Source organism: Myotis daubentonii, chromosome 3 (genome assembly GCF_963259705.1).
Source record: "Myotis daubentonii chromosome 3, mMyoDau2.1, whole genome shotgun sequence".
In the NCBI taxonomy this organism is placed as follows: Eukaryota; Metazoa; Chordata; class Mammalia; order Chiroptera; family Vespertilionidae; genus Myotis; species Myotis daubentonii.
Genome location: NC_081842.1, coordinates 58,035,264 through 58,056,625, shown reverse-complemented (window position 1 = coordinate 58,056,625; position 21,362 = coordinate 58,035,264). Strand labels below are relative to the sequence as shown.

At 50.5% G+C, this 21,362-nt stretch overlaps 1 protein-coding gene across 1 annotated transcript in view; it reads left to right on the top strand.

Annotated features, from left to right (window-relative positions):
* The first annotated feature begins 276 nt into the window (after positions 1 to 276).
* PDIA5 (protein disulfide isomerase family A member 5) overlaps positions 277 to 21,362 on the top strand; it is an 84,402-nt gene continuing 63,316 nt past the window's right edge. The window contains exon 1 of the mRNA XM_059687664.1: positions 277 to 572. Within this exon, the coding sequence (XP_059543647.1) occupies positions 387 to 572 (186 nt within the window). The 5' untranslated portion in view covers positions 277 to 386. The remainder of the gene's footprint in view (positions 573 to 21,362) is intronic.

Below are 21,362 nucleotides of genomic sequence, written 5' to 3'. Positions count from 1 at the left end.
GGGGCAGGGAAGAGGGCTTTGGGGATCCTCTACAAGCAGCACTGGACCGTGCCGTTTGCAGACTGTGTGTTCTGCTGAATGGCTCTGGGCTGACTCTTCATCTTATCTCAAAGTGTGTGTGTGGGGGGGGGGGGGGGAGGGGGGGGGGAAGGGGCGGGGGGTGGAGTTACCTCTGTGAGCTGAATGAGGCCGTTTCTAAAGTTCTAGGCACAGAGTGATGTCCCAAATCAATTGCCTTCCTGGACCTTGCCATTTCATAATCCACTCAAGCTCCTACTTGGCCTCGGGGCCAACTTCACACCTACAGGTCTTACAGCCCAGCCTTGCTGCAAACTACAGCTCCCAGCAAGCACTTCTTCCTGGACGCCTCTCCCCGCCCGGTGCGCATGCTTTGGCAGACGTGGCACCGGGAACTCGGAGGCGGGGTGCATTTGGGAAGTGGCGGTGGCATTTGGACCCGGCGGAGCTGCGGGCGCGGGAGCCCCAGTGAAGACCGGAGCCGGCCGTGGGCAGCGGCGGCTGGGATGGCGCGGGCCGGGGCGGCGTGGCTGCTGCTGCTGCTGGCGATCTGGGTGAGGCTTTGGCACAGGGGTCCGGGCCGGGGCAGCACGTGCGCCCAGCGTGCGGGTCCGCGCGCCCTCCTGCCGGCCCATCCTGGACGCGCGGGGAGCTGCCTCCTGCCACTGGGGTCGGGGCGTGTGTCCCAGGCCGGCAGGGACCGGAGGCTACAGGAGAGGCAGCGGGGCTGGCCCCGTGTCCTCCCCTCAGATTGCTCCGGGCCACGGGGTCTGGAGGGATCTCCAAGGCGCGGGGTGATCCCTCGCAGGGTGTTAGCGCGGGGGACACAACTTTGCGGGGGTGCAGGTCAGGGGGCGGCCGCCGGCTGGGGCGGGACGCCCGCGGGTTGGGGGAGGGTGCGCCGCGCCCCAGACTCCGGGCCCTGCACCTGTGTGAGTGCCGTGTGGGATCGGGGTGCTTTCCCCCCTGCATGGCGGAAACCTGGTGTTAGGGTCACCTGCTTCTTGGTGTCAGCCCTGGGCGGCTGGGAAACCGCCGGCCCGCACCTGGCCCCCGCCCGCGGGGAGTTCTGCCCTTACACCCGACTGAGGCTGGACCAACCCCGGCCACTTTCTGGCCGTGTGACGCGTGTATCGTTTCATGTATCATTTCATGTATCTGATTTAGTCTCCTCACCCTTGAAATGGGAACGTTAAAGATACCCACCTCGCAAGGTTGCCCCGGGGGTCGGATGAGAAATCGAGGAGGAAGCTCTGTAAACTGCAACATCACACAAGAGTGGAGGGGGGGTGGGGTGGTCCCGGTGCTGGGAGTGGCGGGCTCTCCGAGAGGAGTTTGCTCCGTGTGGGTGCCGCCTCCAAGACATCCCTGGGAGAGGTCTGAACGGGTGTGCCCGCAGGGTCCAGAGCTGCCAGGGATGGCCCTGGTGTTGCCTGGTGTTCCTGTGGCTGTGCGGTGGGATCCTGTGCGGGCCTCCTTCCACCTTTTCCCATGACTCCTGGTCTCCCTTATTTTAAGACCATCTTGGCTTCTTTTTTCCTGAAGTTTCAAGGAACTTCCTGCGGCCGGCACCCTCTCCAACCCGGAGTTTTCAAGTTGTTTTGTTTTTTTTTTCCTCTCTCTCTCCCCTTTTGGGTGTGGCAAGGATGCTGGGCAAACAGGAGGAGAAAAAAATCGTGTGGCTTGAATTGGTTTCAGTACTTCCATCTCCCAATGCCCTGCCCCTTTGGGATCCCCAGTGGGGCGTGGCCCTTCTTCTGGAAGCTCCCTACCCCTAGTCGGACCATTCTCCCTCTGGGAGAGAACCAGGCTGGCGTGGGGCAGAGTCACTTCACCCACGTCTCCTTGTGTTTGACCATCGCTTGCATTCTGTTCCCTGGAGCCTGCTGGCCCTGGCCGGCCTCTGGGACAGGCAGGACCCCAGGAGGGGGCAGAGGGGACCATCTCTGGTGGGATTTCCTGTGAGGTCTTTGCACTTGGGCTGTTTCAGGAGGTCCTGCTTTCCTCCCTCCTGTGAAAATAAAGGGCTTGGGAATGTGACTGGAAAGAAGTTTCATTCAACAAATATTTATCAACCACATCGTTGGGCGCTGGATTGGATTTTGGGTGGAGAGCAAAATACACATTGTCCCTGCCATCCTGTGTTGCCGTGGGTCGGCAGAGGAGTCAGTCCTGTGAGCAAATAAAGACAGGACAGCGAATGCTAATATCCGAAGGGCTGGGAGCTTCCCCTGAAGGGGAGCCATCCATTCATTCAGAGGGAGGGTCGGCCATGGCTTTCCTGAGGCAGAGGGTGAACAGTCTGGAGGGCGTGTGGGAGTCAGCGTTGAGGTCTGCAGGTGCCTTCCACCCAGGGGTTCAGAAGAGCGGTTAAGTTTGCTGAGAACACGAGAACCTGGGGATCCTCAGCAAGGAATTGCCGTTTTCTCCTTTCCCGAAGCCCTTGGCTTAGCAGGTGTGAGACATAGGTGCACCGTCAGTGGGGAGTGGCTGGTGGACACGAGGGTGAGCTTCTGTCAGTCTAAACTCTGTGTCCCTCTGGCAAGGGCTTCCAGATCCGGGGAGTGGATCGAGTTTCTTTGTTCACTCAATATTTACTGAGGGCTGATATGTGCACAGCACTGGACTGTGACCTGAGCCACATAAAGAAGTATAAAGGAGTCTGTAGAGTTTCATGGACAGGATGTACACCCACCACATGTTTTAATAGCAAAAATATGGAAATGGCGTACATGCTTAACAGTAGTGGCATGGTTAAATGACTTTTGGCCCTGTCCATCTCATGGGAAGTCATGTTTATGAAGAATATTTATATTTACTAGAGTGCTATGTTTATTATGAAAATTCTGTGATGCTAATAAAGGATGTCTAAGGGTATGGGAAAGTTTCCTAGTGTGATAGGAAGGGGAAAGCAGATGCAGAACCAAATCCCAGGTGGCTGAAGATGGCTACATAAGTGTTGGAGGAATTAGCAGTGCAGCAAAGTGAACAGTGGCTGGTCTGGAAGGTGGAGTTGTGGGTGGCTTTTGCTTACTTCTTTGCTTATGCTTCTCTGCGTTTTCCAAGTGTTGCACATGAATATAGATTAGTTTCTGCTCAGAAAAGGGAACATTTTGAAAAGGTTCTTTTGGGAGCCTCAGCCGTCCAGAAGAATATCGGGGTAGAAGGAGTCACAGTCAGCACTTGGGACAAGTGGCTTCCAGCCCTTCCTGGCTGGGTGTCTCTGCCCTCAGGGCCTGCAGCTGAGGCGGCTGAGCTGTTCTGTCCTCACGCCTGTGGCGGACTGACCCCTCCTGCTGTCCAGCTCAGCTCCCTGCTGCAGCCGGCCAAGCCCTGGAGCTGGGCTGTGATGAGGTTTTCACTGGTCCACAGACAAGTTGGAAAAATGACAATGGTGAGTGGTTTTTTTCATGAATCCAAATATTTTCAGTTTAAAAACTTGTTCATTCTCCTGAGGTGATGTCCATATTTGGGGATAGGGAGTGGTTTACAGTATCCTTTTGAAAAATGAAAGTTGTGCTGGTATATTGGGATTTTTTTTAAAAGTCTTTTCTTGTTTATAGAAACAAGAAATTACACATTATGTTTAAACATATACATATATACATATACATTAAAACATATCCTGCCAGGCTGTGAGATTTGAAAGTCTGAAAACTGCTGCTCTCACCCAGCTCTCTCATTTTGTAAAAGAAAAGTGAGGCTTCTAGAGGGAAGGGACTCACTCAAGGCCACCCCATTTCTAAAGGCAGAGCTGGGATTAGAGCCAGGCTCCTGCTTATAAATCAGGGTTCTGCCCACTCCATCTCTGTCATCCCAGGCCCCCCACCTGCTTCCCTCCTCCAAAGCCACTGCTGAGACCTCTTCCCTGATGGTGGCTTGAAGCTCAGAACCTGGTGGGCGGAGGTGCAGGAAGCAGGAGATGTTTGCCCCATCTCTCCTGCAGAGCTTTTCATGCGCACGTATTTAGAGTCGACATTATATATTTAATAGGCTTCTGTGGGCTGGCCTGGCACCTAATTGCCATTTATAATGCTGTTTGGAACCTGGAGTGCACTTTTCCCACAGAAATAAACACATTACAGAGGAAGATTTGAAGCAGAACTGGCATGTAAGTTGGAGGAATGGCCGACTGGCGTATGAGTGGCAAACACTGAGTGCTGTGGATTCGGGCAAAGGCCAGGCTGTGGGGCGCTGAATGCCCCCAGCTCACGCCTCACAAGGAGGGCAGACTCTGAGCTCCGTGGCAGTGGATCCTCCCTGTCCCGGCTGTTGTGTCCCCAGCACCTAGCCCAGGCCCTGGCATGCAGTCCTCCCCAGTCCATGCTTGGTTGAAGGAATCCGTGTTGCCCACAGAGGAAGGAAACCTTTCCAGACAGTAATGTGGGCAGAGGCGAGGTGGGCCTGGCTGGCTGGTAGGAAGGATTTGAGTCTGGGAATTGAGGAATAAGACTGCGAGAGTGGATCGTAAAGAAGCTTAAATGCCGACTTTGGGGACTCCATTCTGCAGATAATGGAGAGACATGATGAAAGCTGCCCTTTGAATAGCAAGGGTTGGAATGGGAGAGACCGGATTAATTTTCTCAGAACAACACTTTATTCCTCTTACTTCTCTGTTGTCTAGTGTGACGGACACTCAGGAACTGTGTGACCTTGGGCCCTGCCTCAGTTTTTCTGTTTGTAAATGGTGGTCATAATATCGATCTCGCAGGGTTGAAAGGGTCAGAAATAACACAGGAAGCACCCAGCACAGCGCTGGGCCCTGGGAGCCCAATAAGTGGGAGCCACAGCTTTCATCTCAAGTTGCCAGAGAAGGTGCTGGGGAAGCCAGTTAGGAGGAGGTGGTGGACAGTGAATGGCCAGAACGGGTGGGAGCAGAGAGATGTGAGTGGGGACGCCCTGTGCTGCTGGCATTCTTTCTATCACAGTTCCTTGGAGCTGGCTCTTGCCTCGCTCCTTGCCCCTGGTGGGGGGAGCGGGGGCGGGGGGGGGGGAGATTGCAGAGGGGTTAAGGATTTAAGTGCTCTTTTTTTCCTCTCTCCTTTCTTCTGAAAGTGGAGCCTCTCTTGAGAATGGATAGACCAACCACACTGCCTCCCTGGAGGGTTCGCCCAGCATTGTGGTTTTGTTCTGTAGGGCTCTTGTGTCTTGCTTGGCCATTGTGGTAGGTTTTGTAGGCTGTCTGAATCACAGTGGGCCTGAGCGTGATGCATGGGCTATAAGGACAGCCTAACTTCTCTTACATTACCCAGACTTTGATGGTTTATTTGCCCCCCCCTCCCCCGCGCCGCCCCCCCCCCCACTTCTTCCCTTTTTTTTTTTTTTCCCCACACCTGGCATCCTAGGTCCCAGTGGGGAAGGGGAGGAGTGCAATGCTCCCCATTGCCTGGCCCATCACCTGGCCCATCCTGCAGCACTGACTGGAGCCGTACATTTGAGGGGTTTTCATTTTCCGTAGGCACCCTGGTATGGAGATTCCTCAAAACCTGGTACATTTGAGGAAGGCTTTCAAGTGTGCAAGCATTTCCACATATTTCACGTCTGTGTAGTCTTGATTCCCATGTTAACTGGGGGAGATAAGGGGATTAAATGCTATTCCCGGTAGAGGAGAGGGATGGGTGGGTGGACAGAGAGGTGGGAGGAGATAGAGCATCAGACAAGAGTGGGGGTGTGGCCTGGAAGGTGGAGGGGTAGACAGAGGGTTGAGACACAGCAATAGTTCTCAGGGGCTCACCTGAGTGATTAAGCAGCCAGGTTGCTAGGTGCTGTTTTCTGAAATAGCAACACCAGCCATTTTCCTGGGGTGTCCCTGAAACCTGCTCTTTAGCTCCCTGATGGCCTAAGTAGGGGAGCAGAGGCTGCCAGCTGGACGGGCCGCCAGCTGGACAGTCGTCCCACCTTTCTCATCAGTCCCTTCTCAGCTCCAGTTTGCGGTTCCCTCTGACCACCTTAGGTCCACAGGGCCTCTTCCCACACGCCAGTGTGCGACCACTTCTAAGTAATTCGCTTTGTAGTCATGTGGTACGGGCTACACACTCACACTGAGTGCGGAGTTAGAAGAGCCTTTGGGTTGCCCAGGGTCATACTGGGTCCCCAGTTTGATGTGCACTCTTTTCCCAGATGGCCTGATGGTGAGCCTGGGCCTGGCTTCGGCGTTTCCAACTCATTATAGCTGGCTGGGATGAGAGTAGGAATCCATCCCCCGCAAGAATCCTACGGCTCCTCCAACCCCCTGGCCTGAGCAGATGTCTTTAATTCATGAGCAGATCCTTTAATCCTTGCCTTGGAAGGTATTAACGAAGATCCAGGTCGAGGGCTCTAAGCTGGGGCTTACACATAAAGATGATTTAGTACCTGAGCCGAGACATGGGCTTGGCTGGAAGCTCTGCTGTTGGGCCAAGTAGGGCAGGCTCTGGGGAACAAGCCGGTTTGCTCTATGGAGGGTCTCACCTTGGGTCCTTATTTGAAAGGAATGTGTGCCACGGTCTGCATGCTCCGCGTGTCACAGATCCTCATTCATTCAACAGGTCTTTCTTTTTCTTTAAAAAAAAAAACCAGGTATTTCTTGGGAGTCTCTTAGGAGTCAGACCTACCATGCTAAGGCATTGGGGACACGATGATAAATAAGATGGACACCATCCCTTTGTCCCATTGCTTAGTCACTAAGCCTTAGTGGGAGAACCACTGATTTGTTATTTAATTCAGGTAGAAAGTGCTGGAAGGAGGAAGCCTGAGGTGGGAAGAGAAAGTGTGACAGGGAGTCAGGAAAGGCTTCTCTGAGGACTTGTGGGCCCTTTCTTAGAATAACCTGTAAAACAACGCATAGGGTTATAAAGGAAACCAGAGATGCTGAAATACAGTTATCAAAACATAGCAAATACGTGGTAAAAGAACATTTCTATTTCTTTGTTTATATCATATGAGAAAATCTAGTGTTAGGTTTGCTAAATTCTATAATTTTAAGTAGCGTAAGCAGTGTCTAATCTGCACCAACTGTAATGTGGCGAGAACATGTGATTTCTGTTAATGGCAAAGCTACAGGTACTGTTTGTTACCTACATGCATCGTGAAGGAAAATGAAGATGTTTCCCCATCCAAATTCATAGACCCCAGGGAAAAGGAAAATTATCCCAAATTTTGGAAATAAAAGATGATTTAGTGACTTTTTAATGTCACGCTTCAGCCTTGTCTCAGGAGCCCCCTCAGGTGCTCTGGAGAATGTAACTTCGCTTACTATCCTTTAGGACCCAGCCTCCGTGATATTAGAGAAGATGCAAATGATTTCTGTTTGGTAGAGAAGAGAGACCTGCCAGTTATCGCCCTGCAGGACACTCACCAGTTTGGTGTCTAATTTAGCAGTCTTGTATCCGGATCCTTTTTTAAAAATCAGTCATGCATATTACTTTCTTATAACTTCTTTTTTTTTTAAATCTTTTTTTAACCTTTTCTTATATCCTCTTTTGATGGAACTTTTATTTTTGTGGGTCCCTTATGAAAGAGTTCAATAACACTTTGAAATATGCTCACTATAGGATGTGAGGGTGTGGTGCTCAGAAGGGAGGCCTGGGCTGGAGATGTGAATTTAGGGGTGCTGCCTAGGAGGTGGCCAGATGGGGGGAGAGGGCAGAGAGGAAGGAGGAGGTGGACTGCGTGAGCCCCATGGACCCTCAACATTTAAAGGCTAGGGAGACGAGGGTTCCCAAAGAAGACAGGAAGGGTGGCTGGAGAGGTAGAAGGAGAACCAAGAGTGTTCCTCCAGGTTCAAGAGGTTGAACAAACCGGAAACTGGAGGATCCTGTAGGGTTATCCGTGTGGTGGTTATTGTTGAACCCCCATCGAGAACCGTTTTGGTGGTGGGGCCGATCTGAGAGGGATCAGGGGTGGGTAGGAGAGAACGGGAGGTGGGAAATTCTGGCTGTGAAGGAAAGAATGGCCTGGGGACCAGAAAGCGGTTTTTTAAAAGACGGGCCAGTGGTTAGAGATTTTCCAACCTGGCTGTGGATCCAAACCAGCCTAAGGGAGCGTGTCTAAACATGGATTTACTTCCAGGATAAGGCTCAGGAATCTGTATTTCTGAAAAGCCTGTTGTGCAGCTACCAACCAGACACATTGGTAAGTTAACAGCATTCAGTTTACGGGGTGGTAATATTTGGGTAGCCAAGGTTGCTGCGCTCCACCGAGTGGTGTAGCCCAAGTTCTGCCCATGTCTCGGGCCACACACACGAGTGATACTGTGAGGCATCACTTGGCTGAGCATGTGCGGTTTTCGCTACTCTCTGAAGGCACGTGGGGAATTTCGGGCTTGCAGGCGGAGAGGAAAGATGGATCAGGTTGTCATCGCAGCGCTTTTCAGGAGCTCACATCCAGTAGCTAGATGGGAAGGGAAAGCGGACTTCTTGGCCTCTGGGTCTTGGTCTGGGTGCAGCTGTAGGGAGTGGGAGGGAGCTCGAGGGCACCAGTGGGAAGTATTCACATGGATGGGCAAAGAGATGAGTGTGGGAGCTGAGCTCACAACACCCTGAGTCCTGGTGCTGCCATTTAGGCTTCACCCAAGGCCCGTCCCTTAACTCCTTTGAGCCTCGGTTTTCACATCTCCAAAGTGGGGATAGTACCACATCCCACACTGATTATTTCTAGTTGTTTTTCAAACATGTTCACTACAACCCCTGCAAGGATAATTATACATTTAATCATTATTGCCAAGTGCATATGTATATAAATATAACAGATACATTTCACTGAATACTTAGTATTTGCCACCTGTGGTACACACTGATGTTTCTATTTAATGTCATTAAAAAATGCAGGTGGTAACTCACGGAATTGATTTTATGACTCGGCGCTTGGGTTAAGGCCTGTGGGGTGGGAAACGCTGGTTGAGGCTCTCAACGCTGAAGGATTGAAGGCGATAATGTGTGTAAAAGCTCGATGTACACATGGGTCATGAGCACCTGAATTGTTTTCTTATCAACGATCGGAGCTTTGAGGCAGAGCTGGATTTCCGGAGTGAGAATTCACCTGCTCTTTCTCCCTTCCTGCTGCCTGATGCACTGTTGCTACCAGCCCTTTCTCGTTAGCCTGTGTCACATGTGCCCTCGCTGGCAGCGAGCCAAGCCCTCTTGGCTCTCAGAGAGGTTTTTCCAAAACATTAGGGCTTTAGGGCCTAAGTCCTGGTTAAATGCACTGCGGTTGCAATTTCAGGATAAGAAAACCTGTTTTTATAAGCTCTCGGATCAGTTGTCCTGCCCCCCTGCCCCATTGTCCCTTGTTGACAGCCACATTTGTGCTGCAGGGACTATGGGGTCGGGGGGACCATACTGTGTGTATAAAATGTGGTTTTTAAAGGAAGCAAAAATATAAAAAGGATAGCTGGCTTTGTACAGGGTGTCCCCCCAAAATGTATACACACTTTAACAGCTCATAGCTCAAGCAGCAGTTCTCAACCTGTGGGTCGCAACCCCTTTGGCGGTCGAATGACCCTTTCACAGGGGTCGCCTAAGACCATCCTGCATATCAGATATTTACATTACGATTCATAACAGTAGCAACATTACAGTTATGAAGTAGCAACGAAAATAATTTTATGGTTGGGGTCACAACATGAGGAACCTTTTTAAAGGGCCAGAAGGTTGAGAACCACTGGCTCAATGGATGTTTCTCTCTTTTCAGATGTAACCCATTGGAATTAATAATTATTCAAAGAGTGAGTACATTTTGGGGGACACCCTGAACTTACAAAAGCTAGCAGCCAGAGGTGCGTGGCTCCAGGACTCTGCTGTCTTTGTGCTCCACTCGCGTGCCGGCGTCTGTCAGACTTGGGTCTGAGTCACAGCTCTCGTCCTACGTTCGGTGTGATGCTGAGCAAGTTTCTAAACACCCCTCAGTCTCCGTTTCCTTCTCTATAAAATAGGGATCACAGAGGTGCCTACTTCATTCACCTGCCAGGGCAATTATATTAGATAATCATGTGAACTGCTTAGCTTGCTCCTGGTGACACAATAAACACTCTGTACTTCAGCTGTTACCGTGATCCTGGGCTGATTGCTAGGCCCTGGATTTTAAATGAAAGAATCTGCCCTTGCCCTAACCAGTTTGGCTCAGTGGATAGAGCAGCCGTGGGCAAACTACGGCCCGCGGGCCGGATCCGGCCCGTTTGAAATGAATAAAACTATTGAAAAAAAAGACCGTACCCTTTTATGTAATGATATTTACTTTGAATTTATATTAGTTCACACAAACACTCCATCCATGCTTTTGTTCCGGCCCTCCGGTCCAGTTTAAGAACCCATTGTGGCCCTCAAGTCAAAAAGTTTGCCCACCCCTGGGATAGAGCGTCAGCCTGGGGACTCAAGGGTCCCAGGTTCGATTCTGGTCAAGGGCATGTACCTTGGTTGCGGGCACATACCCAGTGAGGAGTGTGCAGAAGGCAGCTGATCGATGTTTCTCTCTCATTGATGTTTCTCTCTATCCCTCTCCCTTCCTCTCTGTAAAAAATCAATAAAATATATTTAAAAAAAAAAAAAAGAATCTGCTCTTAGGTTCTATTCCTTGCTAACTACTTCCCCTTTTCTCTTATTCTTAACTAGAGGCCCAGTGTCCTGGAATTCACACACTCAGGGGCCAGGGGGGTGGGGGAGGGGGAAGAAGGCAATTCATGCACTCGGGGGCGGGGGGTGGTGGGGGAAGAAGGCATGTCCCTCAGCCCGGCCTGCAGTTTAGGAGCCCTTGGGGGAGGTCTGACTGATGGGAAACTGGCCTAAGCCATCAGTTGGACATCCTTAGCACTGCCACAGGGGCAGAGAGGCTCCCACCACCGCCGCTGCACTCGCCAGCCGTGAACCCGGCTTCTGGCTGACACACTGACCACCAGGGGGCAGCTCCTGCATTGAGCATCTGCCCCCTGGTGGTCAGTGCGTATCATAGTGACCAGTCGTTCCGCCACTCAGTCGATTTGCATATTAACCTTTTATTATATAGGACTAGAGGCCCAATGCACAAAATTCCGAGTGGGGTGTGTGTGTGTGTGTGTCCCTCAGCCCAGCCTGCACCCTCTCCAATCTGGGACATCCCTCTCACAACCCAGGACTGCTCGCTCCCAACCGCTTGCCTACCTGCCTTCCTGATTCCCCCTAACCACTCCCCTGCCAGTCTGATCGATGCCTAACTGTTCCCCTGCCGGCCCGATTGCCCCTAACTGCCCTCCCTTGCCAGCCTGGTTGCCCCTAACTTCCTTCCCCTGCAGGCCTTGTCCCTCTCAACTACCCTCCCCTGCAGGCCTGGGTCCTCCCCCCCTGACCTCCCCTGCTGGCCATCTTGTGGCGGCCATCTTTGACCACATGGGGGTGGACATCTTGTGTGTTGGAGTGATGGTCAATTTGCATGTTTCCTCTTTATTAGATAGGATAAGCACATGTAGCTCCCTCAGCTAGTGAGGGGGTCCCACATTCCAGGGTCAGTCTGGTTCGTTCTCTCTCTCTCTCTCTCTCTCTCTCTCTCTATCTTTCTCTCTCTCTCTCTCCCTCTCTCTCACACACACAGTTGCCATTCAGGGGCTTATGGTGATAGTTTTTATTTTGAAGGCTGCTGGGTAGACATTTGAACACTGGGAAGCATTGCTGGTGAAATCCCTAAACTTGGTTTGAGGTTAGGCCTCACTCCTTGTAAAGAATGGTGTTTAGCCACAGTGGTTGGAGACAGATGCCCAACCTTTGCCCTTTCAAGGGGCATAAATTACTCATATTTTAAAATCAGTGTTCTTTTGTACATGTCTCTCTCTTGCCCAAGACATTCTAGGTATGTGTTGTATGTACATACTTTGCAGATTCCATATGATGCTTCTTATAAAAACTACATAATGTGAGGGGCGCAGAGGAGCAGCCGGCAGCCGGAAGTGAATTCAGGCAGGTCAGCACTGCTCTGACGTGGAGAGTGCCGTGAGCACTGTGGGGTGGTGGACCTTTACCAAAGGCCTGTGGAAGGTGTTCTTGGCATCTCTGTTTTTGTCTCTAGGTAACTTTTTTTTCCTCGCTCTAATTTCAAAATAATTTCTGACTGATAGAAGAGTTGCAAGAATACAAAGGATTCCTGTCTGCCCTTTACCCATGTTCAACAGATACTAACATTCATCTCATTTGTTTTATGATACTTTCCCTCTACATATATACAGTGTACAGAGATGATGTTCCTTTACTCCCTGTGATACTTCAGTATTTCTCTTTTTATTAAAGATCTTTTTGTTGATTTTTATAGAGAGGAGAAGGGAGAGGGAGAGAGAGAGAAACATCAAAGTGAGAGTAAAACATCAATTGGCTGCCTCCTGCACACCCCCTACCAGAGATTGAGCCTTCAACCCAGGCATGTACCCCGACAGGAAATCGAACCAGCAGCCTTTCGGTGCACAAGGTGATGCCCAACCGTCTGAGCCACACCAGCCAGGGCCTTCAGTGTTTCTTAAAAGGCAAGGACATTCTCTTACATAACCTACCACAGTGACAAAAATCAGGAATGTGGCGTTTTGGCTCAGGACTCAGTACAGAGCCACACGTTGAATTTAATTGTCTGAGCTCTTTAATCTCCTTTAAGCTGGACCAGTTTCTCAGTCTCTGTCTTTTGTGACCTTGACACTTTTTAAGAATGTCCCCTCCTTTGGTTTTTGACGATGTTTCTCTTTAGCTTATTCTATCAGGAGGCGTATGAGGTCCATTTGACCCATTCCTGGTGATGTTAGTGTTGATTCCTTAGTCAAGGCCTCTCCACTGTGCAGTTACATTTTCATGTGGGGAGAGACTTTGAGATTGTCAATTATTTCCACGATGGTGGCCAAATGGAGGTAATTTTTTTCTTTAAATATTAAAACTGGACATGCCTATTATAGCATGTTAGAAAAATAGACAAAGGGGGAGAATAAAAATCTCTCCAAGGACAATCTTACTTTGGTGCATTTTTTTTTTCCTTCCAGTCTTTTTCTGAGCATAATTTTGCATATAGTTGTATTCATACCAGGCATATTTTGAATTCTGTCTTTTAAAACTTAACGTTAAAACAAGTGTTTTTTTCATTGCACAGTCTTTGGAAACATCATTTAAATGGCTCTATTATTCTGTCTAGTGGCTTACTCTAAATAACCATTCCTCCACTGTTGGATACTTAGGCTGTTTACAATGCTTGTCTCCTGTGAGCAGGACCATGTGAGTCATATCTGTGTCAGACCTCCCCTCATTTCCTCAGGACACATTCCCAGAAGTGGAATTACCCAGTCAAGGAGCATAAATACTGTTAAGATACTTGATAAATTGTGCCAAGTAGCTTTCCAAAAGAACTGTACTAGTTCAGGCTTTTGCCAGCACTGTGTGACAGACAGTTGAGCGCCATATTTTAAGAGATTCACTAATGGTGTTTCTCAACATTTTAATTTTATCAATATATTTTTTATTGATCTCAGACAGGAAGGGAGAGGGAGAGAGAGCTAGAAACATCAATGATGAGAGAGAATCATTGATCTGCTGCCTCCTGCATGCCCCCCACTGGGGATTGAGCCTGCAACCTGAGCATGTGCCCTTGACCGGGAATCGAACCGTGAACTCCTGGTTCATAGGTTGACGCTCAACCACTGAGCCACGCCGGCCGGGCTCAGCTTTCTTATTTTTTAAAACTGTGGCCCACCAGTCAAGATTTGCGTTGAGATTAATTTCCCGTTATTTTGAATTATGAAAGCATAGGTATTTATTTCCCAAAATAAATTATAGTGTCATGTAGCACATTCGTCTTTCAGGCTCTGACTCGCGGCTCCCAGCGTTGGGTTAGCTCTGAGAGTCAGGAGCACGGCTGTGTCTAGGGCAGGTCCTTTGCGACAGAGTAGGACTTGAAGGCACGCACACATGAGGGGTTGGGATATTTCACCTACGGAGTCCTAGGAGGGAATGTGTTGGCTATCTTCAGAGTGTGATAAGCTGACAGAATGGTGTGGGAGGGGGCCAAATTTGAACTTTCTAATGACGGGAGCTATCCAAGATGAAAAGGTAAGATGGAGGCCTGGGACTTCTGTGGATGAACATGTTTAGTTCCCCCACCTTCCTGGGCCCCACTAGGTTGAACAGCTTCAGGAGAGTTTGAGTCCTTGGCTCTGGGGGGCTACCTGGAGGCTGGAATGTGAAGAATGTTGAGAGGAGTCCTGTATTGGGGAACCAACCAGCCAGCCCAACTACAGCCTGGGGGCTGCCAGTGATGTCCTGGCCTTCCGGTCCCCTTACTAGCAAAGGGCTGAGGCTGTAGGTAAATAGGAGCGTTACTAGCTAAATGTCCTCTTATTTGTGGGTAGCTGGCACCAGGTGACCAAGATACCCGATAAGAACAGGCAAGGTGAAACCTGGGTACATGGCAGGCACATAGTAAGTCAAACCCTTGATATTCTCTCTGTCTCTTTCCTTATTACAATGTATCAGAAGTGTAATGCATGGCTTAATGCCTGTAATACTTTGAAATATCCCAACTGGAGCAGCTGTTAATATTTCTTTCTAGTTAAAGCTTCTGTTGCAGTTGGTACTCAAAATCTGTTTGTATGTGTGCTAGAAAACACAGAATGACAGTGCTTAGGAAGAGCAGTTATTCACTAATGGAGAAGCCTGGAAAAGGAGTTCCGGGGCCCGTATATCACTGGGACCAGGTGTCTTCTCTCTTGTTACCTCACACCTTTGGCAGGTGCGTTCTCCTCCTTGTCTCCGCTGGACTGACAGGAAGGAGGAGGGGACCAAGAAGACTTATACCAGACGTCTGTTAGGGACAGTTCCTAAAAGTTCCTATAATACTCCTGCTTGCATTCCCGGGGCTAAAATTTAGTCCCATAGCCACAGCTGCTGCAAGGGAAGCTGAGAGGTGTGGCTTTCAATGTGGGCGGCCGCGTGTCCAGAGAAGCTCCGCTTGAGAAGGTGTAAGGACGTCCTGGTACTTCTCCGGTAGGGGTCGTGGGAATAGGTTTGCCAAATGCCACAGTGAGAACGGACTTTGGAAATCACCTTGAGCTCCTTCATTTACAGAGGAAGACACCGATACTCAGAGAAGGGGAGAGGACTTGTCCAAGGTCACACAGCCCGTAAACATCCAGGGCAGCACATTTGGGCTTCTCGGCTCCTTCCAGCTCCAACTTCTCAGCCAGCTCACGTTCTCTGACCTTAGGCTCAGGTCATCTGCTTTTAACCCTTTTCCTGGATCCCTTTACCACCAACTTCTTAAGAATCAAGACTTTTAGATTCTCACATTTCAAAACTATTTTGAGCAAAATGTGGGTTACACTACATTTAACTAGTTTTTTCCCAACATCAGAAGGGTATTTTTTTTTTTCAGGTGACAAAGCCAAAAAGGTCAAGTCCCACCTCCACCCTTTCCCCTAAATGTTAAACTTCTGTCCTTAAATCTTCCTCCTTTAGCAAGCTGCTGTTACATAATTGAATGCTCTGGCTTCGTGATCTGCATTGAATAATGAATCTATGAGGACAGACAGCCTGCCTGGCGATAGAGACCATGAGGGTGCTGGCACGCGCCCCAGCGATCCAGAGCTTTTTAAAGCCGAGGGTGTGATGTGACAAGGACTGTTCTCCCGATTATTTTCCAGAATTGTATGACTCTTTATCTCTGTAGTCCTGTGGTGCTGGTGGGTGAGCTTACGAGGAGAGAGGGGAGCTTGTGTGTGCTGTGTGTTAGAGCGAGAGGGTGGTGGAAGAGGCACAGACTTCTGTACGAGATCTGATTAACAGCAGGTCTGGTCTAATGGCCCCAGGACCCTGATAAGGGACAGACCCCCAATGCTCTAGGCTGGCAGGAAGCAGAGGGCTCGTGGAAGTCTCTGCTGGGACCCTCCTTGCCATGGGATTCTGGAAGAGGAGGGCTTCTCCTGGCGGTTTTGATGGGCCCTTCCTGGGAAGGCAGTTGCCCCGGTTCAGGGAGCTTGGGTTGAGAGAAGCAGACCACCTCCTCTGGGCAGGAGCAGGGCGACCTAAGCTCTGGTCCTAGCTCTACTGCTTACCTACTGTGCAGCCTTGACGAGTAATTTAGCCTCTCTGAGCCTCGGTTTCCTTTCTGCAGGAGGAGGCCAGTGCCCACTCATCGGGTTTTGTGAGGGGCAAATGGGCACGGGACCTGGAGAGCACGTTCTGCAGGTGCTACCTGGCCTCTGGCCTGGGTCGCTGTGCCGATGTGTTTTGCCCCGGGTTTTATGATGCTGAGTGTGTGTACGTGCATGCGTCTTCCTGCCTGATGTGCTATTTTGCCTGATTGCAGCCTGGACCCTGGAGAGGAAGAGGTGGTGCCCATTTTACTGTTGTCCTTGCTCTGTCGCTGATTAGTCTCGCTAATGGTCCTACTACAGATAATTACGATTATTATGTACTTCTGTTTGCCAAGCATTATGTTAGGTTCTCTGTGTACTTCCCCTCCTCTCCTCTCGTTTAATCCTCAGCCAACCCCGCAAGGCAGGTGTCAGCATTTCCCCCTCCGCTCTGTAGGTGGGGAAATGACCCTGAGAGGTATAGTGACATCTGAGATCGTCTTGCTATGAATGAGGGTGCCTGGGTCTGAACCCGGGTCTGACTCCAGAAGTGGTGCTCTGTCCAGGTGTTTAACCCTGGGGTGTGTAGGCTGGAGGGTCACTGTTAGGAGGATACTGCCGAGTCTGGAAGATGAGGAGGGAACCCAGTTTCCTCGACCCTATTGCCTCCCACCTTGGTGGAGGTGGGGTGAGGACTCATGCTGGCTCTGAAGAGGGCCTTGTACTCTGCTGGGGGAAAGGGGCTTGAGGATGGAGGCCTGGTGTTCTAAGCGAGGTGCTACTGTGACAGGCGCTGGGGGCACTCTGATGGGTGGGCACTGGCTCTCTGATGCCCGTGGGACCTTTGGGGGCCTGTATCCCCCATCCTTCCCAAGCTTTGCTTTGCTCCGCACTGGGGGAATGGCTTATGGGTCTCAGCCCAGCCCACGGGCTGCCCAGCCCTGATACAAATCCTGTTAAAGCTGTGGGTCGAGGAGCAGAAAGAAAGCAATTATTGCAGCCCATCAGGAGTTTGCATGGTGAACAGAGGGGATTTTTTCTCTCTTCTACTTCTAAAGGGAATGACTTAGACCATAAAGAGCCCGCCGAGCCCAGGAGCAGTTGGGAGGTTGGCGCTGCTCTCTCCCCTGGGGGCCTGACCAAGCAGAGGGTCTGTGCATCATTAACACTGTTATTGTTGCCGTAGTTACTGTCGTTATCAAGGTTTGTGGGTCGTGGCTTAAGAAATCTGCAGGATGGCCCTGGGAGGTGATCCAGGGCCCACTGGAGCTGCATCTTAAGGAAAGAAGGGAGCGTGCACATTGCAAAGGTTAAAATAGACTGAAGGGGAGGAGAAAGGAGACTGTTCAGTGGCTGGAGCAGCATCCCCTGGGGCTTAGGGGAGGGAGCAAGGGCGGCCCTCCTGGCTGTCCCTGTGGTTTGCCGGCTAAGGTGCGGGTCTGAGGCAGACACAGGCTTTTCATCCTCCCCAATCTCAGAGATGCTAAGTAAGCCTCGCAGGTCTCCCCTGGAACTGGCCATAGGTCTGTGTTCCCCTGTCACTCCCAAATCTCCAGACGCTGCCTCTCCTGTGCCCACACATGGACAACGGAGACAGCCCATCCTCCCGACCCTGCAGGGTCAGCCAGCTCCTGCGCTGGGCGTGCTGTCTCTTTAAAGCACTCGCTTCCCACTCAGCTACTGAGATCATCTCAGATTGTCCTGGGACTCTGCCGTGGACTGTGCCTGCGGATCCATCATCGCCTTTCTGTGTGTCTCCTCTTTGGTCTGTGTTGACAGAGCACTTCCCACCTTTTCCTTCTGGCTGTCCTCCTGTCCTTCCTCTGGGCTTCTCCCGCTGAGCCTCGACCCCAGACTGACTCCCCAGCCTGAATGCGGTGCCTTATTGTCCACAGGTCCATGCCTGAGCTCATTATCACCTTCCTCGGCATCAGACAGACACAAGCCCCTGCTGCTTCTTAATTCTTCCATTTTTGGCTATTGTTCGGCTCCTAGCCCAGAATCCTTGGGGTCATTTTAGCCTCTTCTCTCTTCCTTGCTTACATAGGAATAGTCATTGAGTTCTGTTGTTTTTCCCCCAAGACTCTTGGATTGACCCATTTCTTTCCACTTGGGCAGCCACCCAGCGGGTCCCTCCACCTCCAGCTTCCTAGTGGCTGCCCAGTCTGAGGTCATGGCCAAATGCAGTTCTCTAGGAGCCAGGCTTTCAAGACCCACAGCCTGGCCCCACCTGCCCTCTCCCGCCGCCCGCCGTGCTCCCACCCAGGCCCTCACTGGCTGTGCTGTGGTCGGCCTGGTGTCAGCGGTCCCTTCCAGGTCTCCCGAGAGCTGCCATGGACTCACTGTGTAATGTGCTCCTAGCAGTGATCTCTGCAGAGCCCAGGATGGTAACCAGTGTGCCTTGTCATGTTTTTATTATGCTGGACGAACAGTTCCTGTGGCTTGCAAGGGGCCAGGTGCTGTTCTGGGCCCCGTCCTCCAGAACTAGCTCTAGTCTAGGGGACGGGGTAGGGATGGGGAGGTGGGGAGGAGACAGACCCTCCATGAAGACTGGCTATGGGCAGTGCCCGTGTAAGCCCCAGTGTCATGCCCGGTGATGGTGTTCGAGCAGAGGCAATTACTCGGTGTGCCTCTCATTGAGCTTAAGCTCTCTGCTGTGTGAGGGTGAGCACTGGGTCAGAGGTTTTGGTGGCTGGCTGGGCCTGGGCCGTGGTTTGTTTACTCTGGGGGTGGCCGATGTTTAGATGACCTGAGGGACTCTCTGAGTTTTATAGGAAGGAAGCTGTGGGTCGGCTCTTGTGGTTTCTGTTATAGACTCGGCTGTCGCTGCGCCCAGCTACGCCACTGTGCTGCCTGGGCAGGCGGGCACTGGGCTGTCCCGTGCCCCCTCCCCCCCACCGCCCGTTTTCCTTCTCCCCAGTTCCAGAAGCACAGATGCCTGCCAGTTTCAGGAGGGCTGGTCCACAGGTCAGAATCCCCAGGCACTGGGCAAAGGTAGTTGTTTTTCTTCACTGCAGATTATCTGAGGATTAAAACCAGAGCAGAGTTAGTGTGTTTTTCCAACAGATGTTTTTTTCTCTTTTCCTTTAGTCACGTGCATTGAGCTATGAACTCTTTAGTCTGAAGTCCATTCGCTCTCTGGGAGCAGTAAACGAAATAACACGTAACAATAAAGTGGAATTAACCTTTCGGTGAGCTCTCAAGGTGGGCTGCCTAAGGGCAGTGGTCTGTAGGCCTTGTCCCCAGCTCTGGCCGGGCAGAATGAGGGAGAGGTCATTCCTCAACTCCTCCTCCTGGATGGTTTCACCCTGGGGAGAAGGAACCTTGAAACCTAATGGCAGATTATATTTAGAAGCACTAGAATGTGGCTACATTTCTGTCTTCTGTTCTGCTGAGATAGAAATTTGTATTACGTATTATGGTAACGATGCTGTTGGAGTGCTTTATGATTTATAAAGTATGTTCGATAAGTTATCCCATTTTATCCTTCCAGCAGTCCCATGAGGGCGGTGTTATTATCTCCATGTCAGATGTGAGAGGCATTAAGCCTCTGGAAGGTTGAGGGATGTTGCTTAGCCATCCTAGCTATTGAGTGGCAGAGCTCAGACTCAACTCAAGACTTCTGGCTGCAAAGAGGCCGTGGACTGAGAGGGCATGGGATCAAAGAGAGAGACTGGGGTTCGGGTCCTGGCCCTGCGTTTCATTAGCTGTGTAACTTTGGTCAGACAATTTCCCTGATCAATATGATTAAGCATATCAGGTCATCTACAGTTGCCTCTTTTTATTGACCACATTCCTCCATATTCCTCTGTCCTTGCTCCATTCTGGGCTGGTTGCTCTGTCGGCTGTTGGCCAGTTGTCCCGGACTTCTCTTTACCATCAGTATGGTAGTTCTTCTTGCCTCTTTCCTCTCTTGGATCCTTTGTTTCCCAGATTCCATGTCTTTGTCATTTTTTATTTACATCTTGTTTTGGTAGAGCATGAGTTCTAGTAGCTTCCTGAGAAAGAGTGCATTGGTGGTAAATCGTGCACATCTGAGATCTAAAATCTGAGTAAATTTGTATTCACCATTGACAGTTTGGCTGGTGATAGAATTCCAGTTGGAAACCGCATTGCCTGATAATCGCAAAGGCGCTGCTTCGTTGCCTTCCAGTGTGCTGATGACCAGCCTTACGCCAGTTCTGACTCCTGGTCTTTTATATGTGGTGTGTGTTTTTTTCTTTGAAACACACATCTGCTCTTTGTCAGCAGTGTTCTGCATGTTTGCACAGATGTATTTTGGTGAGAGTTAATTTTATTCTTGATGCTGAGCTCTCTCAACTGAAAAGCTCTCATCCTTCAATTCTGGGGTATTTTCTCAAATTATTTCTTTGATAATTTCCTGCCCTCTGTTTTCTTCTTTTTCTGGAGTTCCTTTAATGTGGCTGTTTGTGCTTTAATTTGGCTGTTTTTAGTTTTAGTTTCATCTTTCCATTGGTTTGTTTTTGTCCCTTTTATGTTAAGGGCTTTCCTCAGATGTCTGGTGAACCTCGTTATCTGTGTGTATTGAAGAGCAAGGCACTAACTAGCACATGATCAGAGACTGAGTGTGGGGAGAGGTGGAGGGCACTTGTTTACTGAGAGCACCTCACAGTAGGGATTGGAGTGGGGATTCAGCTGTTCCATAGGAGGATCTCCAAGTCACTGTCTTTAGATTGTTTTTCTTGTGCTTCTCAGTTTCCCCAGAGAAAAATTCTCTAATCTCCTGCCTGGGGGAACAAGACTGGCAGCATTCTGGAACAGGGGTGCTAGGGGATGGGGCTCATGCGGATGGTTGATCTCAAGGTTTAGTTCATAGACTTCCCTTAATCTCCTCTTTTCTCTCAGGGCCACACTCCCACCCTCTGCCTGGTGTCTCCCAGCAGAGCTTTCCTTATTTTAGTGGACATGTTAGTAACCCCTGTGCCTTCTGCCAACCAGGCAAGGGGCTGTTGGCCAGCTGTGTGGGCTGGGTGAGGGGATCTGCTATGTGACTTCTCCTTATTCATGTATTTAACACACACACACACACACACACACACACACACACACACACTGCTTTCATCTTACACATGCCTGTGGAGGTGCCTGGTACCTCCAGTAACCCAAGGTTTGCAGGCTTCTTGGGGACAATCCGCTCATTTTTGTTGGCTTGTTTCCTGCGATCGTTGGCTGAGTAGGGCAAGCAGAAACACCCTCACCATCCATTCCCATCCTGAACCTCAGAGGTGATCTTATTTCTCTGTGGATTTTGTGTTTCGGTGCTTCTGAGTGGGATGGAGTCTTC